Below are 12,095 nucleotides of genomic sequence, written 5' to 3'. Positions count from 1 at the left end.
CCCATCCTACCATATCACCAGAAATCATGTGGAGCCGTCACCTCCTTCCTGTCCACCCCATGACTCCCTTCTCTACCTGAGTTTTCAGACTCACTGCAGTGCCAGCAAGGGGAGCAGAGGGAGGGGTCTGGGTGACCTCTGGAAGGGGTTCCTGAGAGAAGTGTTGCTCAGCAGCAAATCCCTGACTGACCCAGAACTCACTCCTTGATTCATGCTGGCTATTGGGCCCCTGGAACCTTCTGTCTCTGCCTTCCCCGTTTTGAGGATACAATGGATGCCACCAAACCCAGCGTGTTTTCAAATGGGTTTTGGGGATCAAACTCAAGTCCTCACATACGTTACCAACAGAGCTGCCTCCATAGCCCAGCCCTGTCTTCTTTCATTGCTTGCTCCCCTAGCCCCACCCGAGGATTCCCGCTGCTTCCCTGCCTACAGAGGATAGTGTTTGCAGAGGATGCTCAGGGACTTGAGGTGATCTATCCAAGGTCACAAAGGAGTGAGCAGTACAAGCTGGCACTTCCCCAGACACCAGCTCCCACTGTGCCCTGAAGTTGTCTTTGTCTGCCAGTGTGCCCAGCTTGGCCTTTCCTGGAGTGTCACTTAGCTTGGTCTGAACGACCTCTCCAGGCCCCCCTGAATGACATCACTGTCTATCTTCAATGTGTCTCAGAACCTCCTGAATGTGGCTTGTGTGGGGCTAGGAGGAGGTTCACTGGGTGAGAATAATTCCTGTGCAAGCATGAGACCCTGAGTACAAATCCACAGCACCCGTGTGAAAGCCAGGCATGGACTGTGCATGGATGTGCACGGTTACAGCACCCTGTGCTGGGGAATGGAGAGAGGCAGATCCTGGTGGACATGCCAGACAGTCTAGCTGAAGCAGCAAGCTTCTGGCTCAATGGCTTCTATCTCAAGAAAAAAAGAAGTCTAGAATTGATAGGAGGAGGTTATCTGACAAGTTTCTCCGATGCCTTCTGCGTGCATGTGCAAGAGCACACACACACACACACACACACACACACACACACACACACACACGCACAGAACCATTTTACCAGGTCCACTCAGAGATGTTGATTAAGTGGGACTGGGGACTGGGATGGGGATCCAAGAACATGTATTTCTAAAAAGTTGCTGGCCCAAGGTCCCACTTAGTGTGGCAGTCCTCTGTATTACTGCATCTAAGAAAATCGAAAAAGCATATTTTTGGGATCAGACATTGGGATGGACTCTCAGATCCACTGGGCATTAGCAGCCTGTGGCATGGGGTTTATTCTCCCTGAGCCTTTGCATGATGTGCACGTACATGTGGGCACATATGTACGTGTGAGAGCCCATGTGGAGGCCCAAGACTGATGTCGAGTGTTCTTCTAGATCACGCTCCTCTTTATCAAGGGAGTCTCTGGCTGAATCCAGAGCTCACCAGCTCAGGCTAGTGTAGCCCTGGCGATTCTGTCTCTGTCTCCTGAGGTTGGAATTTCATGGATTAAGGGGATCTGAGCTCAGGTCCTCATCCTGGTGCGGCATGAATTTACAGACAGAGCCATCTCCCCAGCCCCGTCGACTGCTGTGCATAGAAGATAGAACTCAGGTGTGGGCTTGATAGACCATGAGTGTGGTGGTAAGCTTCCATGCACAGCAAACAGACCTCTCCTCGTTTGTAATTAGCCCGTAATAGTGAAACCCAGGCCAAGCCAATGCAACGTCATTCTTCCGTCTTCATCTGAATCAGCTAGATATTTGCTTGAGAGATTCATGGTTTTATTTACAAAGTGGGAAGGTCATAGGTTTGGAATCCTGGAATGCTTTATCAATGCTGAATAACTGCCACCGAAGCTCTAGCTGGGGGATTACCAGCCTCCTGACAGTGAGGTTACAAGGGGATGCTCTCCTCAAACATGAGGATGACATCTGGATCACATCTGCCACCTACCCCAGAAATCACCCAATCTAACTGGCACCGCCATTCATTAGCCCACAGAATTCTGGGAAGTCCCTTCCATGGGAAGTCCACATAAGCCATCAGATGCGGCACCAAGGCAAGCTTCAGCCTTGGGTGAGCCACCAACCCAAATGGTGATTATCAGACATTGAAAACTGAGTATATAATTCATCCTTTTTACCTAAGGAGACACACTTAATGGGTGACCCATGAAATTGGGCTGGTGGTATTTACCACATGGATGAAAAATGGAGTGCCCGCACACATACAGACGCCACATAAAGATGCTTCATGAAGACACACGAAGACCAATAAGCCAGAGACTAAAATGTCTGTAATAAAATTGGCTGGGATCTTGGTGTGTATAGGTGCATGCATGTCTGTTGTGGGTACTTGTGTATGAAACTGGTGTGGGGTCCTGTGTGTGCGTACACACGTGCGCATGTGGCAGGCAAAGGACACCAGCTATTGTTCCCTAGATGCTGCCACCTTGTTTTCTGAGACAGCGTCTCCCACTATCCTGGAACTTGCCGAGCAGTCTAAGCTGGCTGGCCAGCGAGTCCCAGGGATCCACCTCTCTCCACTGCTACAGAACTGGGATTAAAAGCAAATACCGCCAAGCCTGTTTTATTTTGACATGAGTTCTGGAAATTGAATTTGTGGCCTTGAGCTTGCTAGGCACTCCAGCCATCTGAGACATCCTCCCAACCCTGGTGAGGGATTTTGAGGGAGTCTGGGGCTGGAACCTTGGGGAGAGCTCTTGAGAGAATCTGGGGCTAGGGTCAGGGGACTCAAAACAGAGATAAAGCGCAGGTGAGGCAGTGGCTTCTAACTGACTTCAGGAAATTCACAAAGATCATACACTCTGTGTCCAAGGCTTGCTAGGAGGTACTGATGTGTGAGTGAGTGAGTGAGTGAATGAATGAATGAATGAGCTAGCCAACCACTTGACCCAGTTCAAACTGGGATGGGCCAGCTTTTATGTTTGTCCATATCTGCAAAGGCAAGGATACCCAAATTATTTGACCCTGTTCAGCCTTATTCTATGGCAGAGGAAGGAGTCAAGGCAGAGGATGCTTGGACATTCTTGGGGACAGGAGCCTAGTACCATAAATCCTCACAGAACTCTCAACTGGCACTCCTGACCGCACGGAGCTTTCCAAATGGCATCAAAGAGTCCGCGGGAACTGCTTGCCTGTAGTCTGTCTACTGCATCCACCCACAAACTTAATGTCACCATAGTCCCCAGTGCAGTGGCCTGAACTTTCTAGAAAGGTGAGCATAATGTAACAGCCCAACTTCAGATATCAGACAGATTATCTCAGGGACTTGGGAAGTGGCCCACACTGATGAGTGGGTGTGTTACATAGGCAAAACTGGCAAGTTGTTTATAACCCAGACCAAAAAATGGAAAGTCTCTATGTTAATCTGCATGACAGTATAGAATAAATCTGTTAGTGTATACAATAGAACAGAATGACTCCATGTTCGTCTAGATGACAGAAAAGAATTTCTGTTTGCCCACATGGCAGAGTAGAATGTCTGTTAGTCCATATGATGGAGTAGAATGACTATATTATTCTACAGAACAGAATCTGGAAAAGACCATCTTTGGGATAAACCCCCAGACTGATTATATACCAAGAGCTTCAGGTAAGCTGTTCAAAGGCTTGTGAACTAGCCTCCATGAGTTCCCTGGGTTGGATCAGTGTTCCCAGCTGTTCCCAGAAGAGAACACAGGGAAAGATTTTTGCCCCCTGTCCTAAGTCTAGGTGCTGATGTCACTGCAGGAGAGCCCGGCTGGAACAGGTTTCAGCTTCCTCCTGTAATGCTGAGGTTTGGTCATAGCATTCGAGGCTCTCCGGGAAACACAGGCAGAAAAGAATAACCCAGAGACCTTGGGCTCAAGGAGACTTAGTGGAGGGAACTATTTTCCTTCTTCAGGAGCCTCTGGGGCCAGAGATCAGGAGAATCTCTGCCTCTTGTGGGATGCTGGGGGCAATCCTCCTTCCTGTCCTTCCAGAATACGCAGCGACCCGACTCCCCACCTCTCCACACCCACTCACCTGTGTCCCCCTTGCTTCCTTTCACACCTGCAGCCCCTGGAATCCCGGGGATCCCTGGAGGTCCTGGACAACAGACACCACATGGGCATAAGGATTGGGCTCGGCAGGCATCGGAATACCACTCCCAGTGCAGGGATAAAGCGCCTCACCTATTGCCCCAGGAGGACCTATGAGGCCTGGTTCACCCTTGGCACCTGAAGATCCTGCTGCACCAGGAGGGCCTGGAACACCCTGCACTCCAGGTTGTCCTGGAAGGTAAGTGGTGATGGCAGGGTCAGGGGTGAGTAGCACAAGGGCTCCCCGCTCTTCGTGACACACATCTCCTAACACTATCCAGCTGCCATCTTTAGAAGTCTGCTACTCCCCTATGGGTGAGAGAGAAGCAATGCCACAGACTTCATCTCCTCTGTCACAGCTGTAGGACTGAAGATGGGGAACAGATTGAGGACGCCGAGTAGAACCACTGAGCTCTGTTCCTCAGCAGCCAAGGAGGTAGACATGTAAAGAGGGTTATCATTAGGGTCTTCCCCTCTACCAGTTGATCTATTCCTTTTAGGAACAGTCAGGTTTCTAAAGTCCTGGAGTGCTCTGGGCTAACTCTAAGATGAGATGCAACCACCTGTGATCCCAGCCCTTGGGAACTGGAGAATCAGAAGTTCAAAGTCATCCTTAGATAAATAGTGAGTTTTAGGTTAGCTTGGGCTACATGAGACCCTGTCAGAAAGAAAGGATAAGGTAAAATAAGGAAAGAAGAAAGGAGAGTGGAGAACGGAGGAATAGAGAGAGAAAGATAATGAGTAACTTTCCCTACTCCACTTTCTCTGGGGGCCGCAGTCACTCTGCCCAGATGCCCACAGTTCCTACCTTGATCACCTTTGACTCCAGGAGACCCAGCCAAACCTGAAATGAATAAAGACTCCTAAGGATGCTCCCAGAAAGAGGGGCATTTCCTCCAGGTCTACAACCTCTACAGTGCAACCTCTTACCTGGTAGGCCTGGTTTCCCAGGGTCTCCTTTATTTCCCTGGGCTCCAGGGGCCCCCATGACTCCTGTGTCTCCCTTTAATCCCATGTCCCCTTTGCTCCCTGTAACAAACAAATGAAAAAGAAATCAAGGCTGGATATGGGAGAAGGGTAAAACAGCCCACTTAGGCATTTGCTGTCTTACGCAAACTCCAAACTAAAGTGCCCTGTGCTGGAAGTGGAATATCTGGTCACAGCCCTACAGGAATGAGTCCCTTTCCCAGAGACAGGCCAAAAACTTGTAACAGGTTGACCAGAAAACCTGACACCAGTGACCATTGGGCTACCAGGATCCCAGTCAGAACCATTACCCTAGGAGAAGGATCACAGCCTGGGGACACCCAGTATTTAGGGGGCTCATTTTACTGTCTACAAATTTGGGAATTATCTTTCATAGCCTCTCAGACTGAAATCTGAATGTTCTAGAAAGCATCTCTCAGATGCCGAGAATAGAAAGGTCATTGGGAAAGAGAAAAACAATGCAGTACTTTCTGTGCCTGCCTGCAGTACAGACACGGGCTGCCCTGGCCCCCAAGATTTCAAATTTTCCACTTGTCATCAGCATTCGGAACTCGTTCTAGCCAGTCCTCTCCTGAGTCCTCTGTCTCTCCCTCCTCCTTTCCCTCAGTACCTGGTGCATATCAATTGAGGGCAGTTGCCTTCCTGAAGGGCAGGTCAGCTGGGGAGGGGGCTGCACAGTGGACTCGCTCAGTAGTAGCCACTCTGAGAGCCACTAAGGTCACACTGTCACCTGGGTGTGGACACCCAGCTCTGTTCCCACTGGGACCAACACGGGGGGGGGGGTGAAGGTCGCAAAGAGGACTGTCACCCCAAAGCAACCTTTCCAGCTCTCTAATGGGCACACGGGCAGAAAATTTACTAAAAGAAAAATATATAGCTCTATTCTATAATATTGAAATGCACTAATTTTGTGAAGTGTATACCTGTGCATGTATGCTTAAGTGTGTGCATACACATGTATGTGTAAGCGCGTGGACATGAGTTTGAAAGCCAGATGACCTTGGGCATTGTTCCTCAGCTGCTATCTGCCTTGTTTTGTTTTTGAGGCAGGGTCTCTCACCGGACTTGGAACTCAGCCGACAGGTTGGCCGGTTACGAGCATATGCTAGCATGCCTGACTTTTCTCCATACCTTCTGGGGATCAAGCTCACATCCTTGCACTTGCACTTGCACAGCAAGTGCTTCACCAAGTGAGCCATCTCTCCAGCCTTCTACTCTTGTTATTTTGACAGGGACCTGTAAGAGGACTCGGGTGCCATGCCAGCTTCCTCCCAGTGAATTCAGAACGGATTCATGATTAATTAGCGAGTGGTTCCGAAGAGGAGAGCAAGAACAAGAACCAGCCTCCCGGGGTCTGAGTGAGTGAGGGTAGTCCAAGGCTTGGGAGCGAGGATAGATGATTAGACGTAAGGAATGAATGATTCCTGGGACCAGAGAGATGGCTCAGTTGGTAAAGTACCTGCTGCATAAGCCTGAGGTGCTGAGTTTGAATCTTAGCATCCATATAAAAAGCTAGGCATGGTGGTAAGTGCTTGTTATCCCAGAGCTTGGGGAGAGAAGGCAAGAGATCTCTGGGACTTGCTGGCCAGCCAGTGAGTGAGCTCCAGATTCCATGAAAGACCCCATCTCAAGAATAAACCACAATGAGAATGTATTATATGAAAAAATACATTTTCAATAAAAAACAAAACAAAACAAAACTAAAAGACATAAAAGAAGAAAAGTGTAAAGTGATTGAGGAAGACACTCAATAGCAACACATGTACAATCATGTGCACGTGTACACTATATTCCATACATGTTTTTTTTAAAAGAAGGGCTATTTCATGACGGGACATCAAGTGCTAATAAAGGACTGAGTTCAATGTGCACAAAGATGTCACCAGGAAGCAGGAGCATACCCTGGTGTCCTTGCCTTATGAGTCCAAATAGTTCCATGAAAACCATCTTGAAGGCTCTTACCACACAGAATCAAAAATGTCACAGATAGGGCAAGTATCTTGTGTTGATCAGTGTACAACCTACGTATCACACTGTAACCCGCAAACATGAATGATTATTTATCAATTGAAATTAATTAATTTCTTTTCAAAAGAATAGGAGTACAGTTGAGGCTTCTCTTAAACAGCCAAGCAGGCAGTTCTTGAGCCCTGTTCCCAGCCAGAGTAGGCATACACAAACCCCCATGACCTCCAGCTCCCTGCGAATGCTAACACCCCAACACAACTCTTACCTGGAAGGCCTAGCTCCCCTTTGTCTCCCTTGGTGCCATGCTCCCCCTTGGGGCCAATGAGACCTTTGTCACCTTTGCTTCCCTTCTCTCCTTGAGGTCCTGGGGCACCTGTGGCAAGACCAGGAATGAGGCAGGCACCAACTGTCCTGCTGGAGATGGGCTCCCTGGGACAGAAGCAGAGTGAGATGGAAAGGGATCTCTAGGGAAAACCTGGGGGACCCATTGATGAGCTCGTCTCTTTGATGGGCTTGGTGAGCTCTTTGAAGTCTTGAGACAGAAAGCAGAGTAGAAAGGCCTTGACCCTCAGGGGTCAGGGCAGGGCTGTAGAGAGAACACATGGGGACAGTTGCTCTATGGGAATTGGCAATGCATGTCTGGTCCCCAGAGAGGAAGTCCCATGGGGACAGCTGCCCTATGGGAGTTGGCAGTGCATGGCTGGTCCCAGAAGAGGAAGCCCAAGTTACCCATTGCTCCTTGTTTTCCTGGTGCACCAATGAGTCCCTGAGGACCTGTAAGACGAGAAGAATGACTCAGTCACTGTGGTGTGGTTTTTTTTTTTTAGTCAGCTGACATTCTGGGGACCCCGGGGTGTTGCAGGTACCCAATCCTAAGTTAACTATCCCTACACACAAATGCACAAGCAAGCATATGTGGCAGAAAACGAGGCAGGGTTCAGATGGAGGTGACTGTTTTTCAAAAGGCTTGGGGCCAGAGTATGGCCATGGAAGGAAGACTCTAGAAGAAGGCAGGTTGGGTTGAATCATAGCTGTCTCTCCAAGCAAGGTAAATGACCTTAAAAAAGACACCTCAGTGTCCCTTGCCTCAACACTCTCATCTGCAAAATGGGACTGGTGATGAGTGGGCCTTCTGCAAATACCTTACTAATGCTCCTATGCCCAGGACAAAAACTTGAGTTGGGAAATACCAGTCCCCTCCTGGGTCACTGGGGTTATAGGTGAGCTTGCAGGACACAGCCAAAAGTGGAGGATATTCCCGGGGATGAGGACTGGGACAGGATAGTGAGCACAGGGAGAAACAGGGAGATCCTGGAGGGTAGGTGAGAAGGGAAAGGAAGAGGGTCTGCAAGGCAAGGTATAGAAACAGGTGCCTTGGGTGCCTGAGCCCCAACTTTTCCTGGGGGTACCAGCTGCTCTTGGCTCTTGACCTCTGTGCCACCATCACAGATACTTCCTCCTCCTGCTAGGTTTGTGGGTTCCATGGAGCCTGAGAGGAGTGTTGAGAGTCAGTAAGATTGTCCAGCTTTCTCCTGCACTCTGCAGATGCCTGCTGGAGCCAGAGGAAGAGTGGGATTCCAGGCTCGGCCTCCAGGGATGGTCTGTGCCTGTTCTTCCAAGTGGCCTGGTTAGCTGCATCTCTGGAATCTGGGGAACCTAGTCCATGTCTCTTTCTCTCTGGATAGAAAGAGGGGAGGCTAGCTCTCCTCAGAGTGGCCTGCTGTGTGAGTGAGTGTGAGGCTGCTTGTGCACAGGGCATGTGAGTGTGTGCAGGCACATACTCCTGAGTCTCAGTATGCTGTACCTAAGTGTGAGCACCAGAGTGTGTGCAGAATCCTACATGTGTGCATGAATGTGTGTTCATGTGACTGTGAGGATGTATGTGTGTGGATAAATGTGTGCTCACACATGTGCACGAATATGTGAGCGTGTAGTTCCTTGATTGTGTACTGTGAGGATGCACGTGTGCCGAAATGTGTGTTTACACAAGTCTGAGTGCATGAGTGTGTGGCTCTGAGAGCGTGTGGTGTGAGTGTGAACATGCATGCATGTGCAGGCATCAGTGTTCATATGAGTGCACGAGCGAATGTGCTGCTTTGTGTGTAGCATATGAGTGTGAAGACACAATAACACGTGTTGCCGCGTGCTTGCAGATGAATGCATGTGAGTGTGAGAGAGCACATAGTGCTGTGTATGGAAACGTGAGTGTTCATGTACGCTTCTCACCATACTTTTCCCATGTTTAAAGCCCCTTGGAAGAAGCCCTGCTTAGACACAGAGCAGTGAGTTCCCTGGGATTCTATTAACTGCCTTCCTATCTGAGCCAGTTCCTAAAAGTCACTTTCTCTTCTCACCAGCGCCCTTTTGTGCGTGCTGGAGCTTTCTGGAGGGGTAAGCCTGCGATTTTGTTTACTTCCCCTTTGACCTAGACCAGCTGGCTCCGCTCACTGCTGTTAAAAGGTCTCAGGACTCTGCATCCTTCCTCCTCCGCAGCAGGTCCACCCACAAGGCACAGGGAGAGTTCTGTGAAAACAAACAGTCGCTTGCTCCCCTAGGCTTTCGTCTCCTCAGAGAGACAGCTCCGAGTCTATTACTCTGACAGAGCTATGCCAATGGCTAAGACAGCTGGGCAGGTCTCAGCCTCAGCCTGAAGAACAGAACCTAATCCATGGCCTAGCAGCAGCTGTGGACTTTAAGCCATTGTCTGGAGGCTGGTATGGTGATGCAGGCCTGTCATCCCAGCACTCAGGAGGCTGAGGCAGGAAGACTCAAAGTTGAAGGATAGTTTGTGTTACCGCTGGGCTCAAAAGACAGTAACAGCAATGGCTTGGATGACGACTGTCTCAGTAAAGTGCTTACCTTGCAAGCGTGAGGATTTGAGTTTGACTCCCAAAACCCACGTAAGGCGGCTAGGAGTGGGGCTGTGTGCTTGTAGTCTCAATATCGAGGAGGCCGAGACAGGTGGATCCCTGGGGCTCACTGACTAGTTAACCTAATCTATTTGGGAAGTGACAGGTCAGTAAGACATCTTGCCTCTAAACAAAACAAAGCTCAAAACAAAACCCAAGGTGGGCAGTATCTCAAGAATACTGCCAAGGTTGACTCCAGCTTCTCCATGGATGCATGTGTGCCAGGACACAACACATATGTGCACATGTACGAAGAGAGAGAGACAGAGAGACAGAGACAGGGAGAGAAGAATGTACACAACAGCCGCTCACTGAAGTCTCAACTCCATTTTACATAGAAAGAAACCGAGATGCCTGGAGGTGAGGAAAGCAGGGTCCCAAAGGCAGGTGTGTGGATGTTTCAGCCTCTGCTGGACCATGGAGCTGCACTCCCCCCACCCCCGGCTCACAGGCTTACGTTCCTCAGCAGAGAAGATTCAACAGGGCTGTCCACATCTTACAACCTGTCCAGGCTGAGGAACCATTGGGCAGTACTCCTGTTTGTATACTGCCCTCACCTTTGAGCCTACCCCAGGTCTCATACAAGCTTCCTCCCCTTGTGCAGGCCACCCCATGGGGTTAGCGTCCACTGTGGAACCTTGTCACTGAGAAAGCCCACTGTGACACCTACTCACCTGCTTCTCCCTTGATGCCTGGTGGGCCCTGGGGTCCTGGGACACCTGGAGATGTTAGGGTAAAAACATAAAGTTAGGGACCCTGGGGAAGATAGATAAGAGGGCTTACAGCTGGCTGGGAGATGTGGGATTCTCCTCTGTATGCTATGAATACCATTGGTGAGTAAAGAAACTGTCTTGGCCTGTGATAGGGCAAAGGAACAGAGTTAGGCAGAGAAAACTAAACTGGGAGAAGGAAGGTGGAGTTTAGAGAAGCCATGTCGCCCCGCCGGAGACAGATGCCAGAATTACCCAGTAAGCCACAGCCTCGTGGCGATATACAGATTAATAGAAATGGGTTAAATTAAGATGTAAGAGCTAGCTAGGAATACGCCTAAGCTGTTGGCGAAATAGCATTGCAAATAATATGGTTTCTGTGTGATTATTTCGGGTCTGAGCAGCCGGGAACAAACAAGCAACCTCTTAAAAGTTGGGTAGGAACAGACAAGTTAAGAAGAGGAAGAACAGGACTCTGGAAAAAAACAAAACAGAGCTGATCTCAGCAGGAGGTGAACCAGCTCCCTCAATCCTTCCTCGAAGTTCACATGTAAGGCACCATTGCCCTTCCCACTAATGAACTTCTCAACCTCACAAGTGGGTACACCTTGAAACGCGTTTTCCACAGCTAACACAGCTAATTGCAACAAACTGCATGGTGGGCAAGCCTCCATCTCCAGGGCTAGGATGTGGCTCAGCAGTTAAGATAGTCTTGCGGATAATCTGAGATCAGTTCCTGGTACCCATGTAGGACACATGTGCCTGTATCCCCAGCTCCAGGGCATCTATGTGCTTCTTCTAGAACAGTGTTCACATGCATGTGTCCCCAACTTCCAGCACAGCACTCACATGCATGTGCTCCCACACTGACACATACTCATACATATCGTCAGAAAAACAAAACCTAACAAACCATTAAGAAAAACTCTGTTTTTAAAAAAGCAAGCCCCTGCATTACACTCCCTGACTTCAAATTCTACTACAGAGATACAACACTGAAAACAGCCTGGTATTGGCATAAAAACAGACAGGAGGATCAACGGAACTGAATCAAAGACCCAGATATTAATACCACACACCTTCGAACACCTGATTTTTGACAAAGAAGCAAAAAATAGCAAATGGAAAAAAGAAAGCATATTTAACAAATGGTGCTGGCATAACTGGATATTAACTTGTAGAAGAATAAAATAGATCCATATCTATCACCATGCGCAAAACTCAAGTCCAAATGGATCAAAGACCTCAATATAGAGCCAGCCACACTGAACCTCATAGAAGAGAAAGTGGGAAGTACACTTGAACACATTGGCACAGGAAAACACCTCCTAAATATAACCCCAGCAGCACAGACACTGAAATAATTAATAAATGGGACCTCCTGAAACTGAGAAGCTTCTGTAAAGTAAAGGACATGGCCAACAAGTCAAAATGATAGTCTACAGAACGGGAAAAGA

The 12,095-nt window shown here is 48.9% G+C and overlaps 1 protein-coding gene across 1 annotated transcript in view; it reads right to left on the bottom strand.

Moving 5' to 3' along the window:
- The window catches only part of Marco (macrophage receptor with collagenous structure), a 35,674-nt gene that overhangs the window by 6,505 nt on the left and 17,074 nt on the right, over positions 1-12,095 (bottom strand). Inside the window, exons 5-11 of the mRNA XM_038349160.2 lie at positions 10,603-10,647; positions 7,749-7,793; positions 7,285-7,392; positions 4,995-5,093; positions 4,873-4,908; positions 4,158-4,256; positions 4,009-4,071 (exon numbers count right to left, since the gene is read on the bottom strand). Of these exons, the coding sequence (XP_038205088.1) occupies positions 4,009-4,071; positions 4,158-4,256; positions 4,873-4,908; positions 4,995-5,093; positions 7,285-7,392; positions 7,749-7,793; positions 10,603-10,647 (495 nt within the window). The remainder of the gene's footprint in view (positions 1-4,008; positions 4,072-4,157; positions 4,257-4,872; positions 4,909-4,994; positions 5,094-7,284; positions 7,393-7,748; positions 7,794-10,602; positions 10,648-12,095) is intronic.

Source organism: Arvicola amphibius, chromosome 12 (genome assembly GCF_903992535.2).
Source record: "Arvicola amphibius chromosome 12, mArvAmp1.2, whole genome shotgun sequence".
NCBI lineage: Eukaryota > Metazoa > Chordata > Mammalia > Rodentia > Cricetidae > Arvicola > Arvicola amphibius.
The sequence above is the reverse complement of the archived record's forward strand: the minus strand, read 5'-3'. Positions and strand labels throughout refer to the sequence as shown.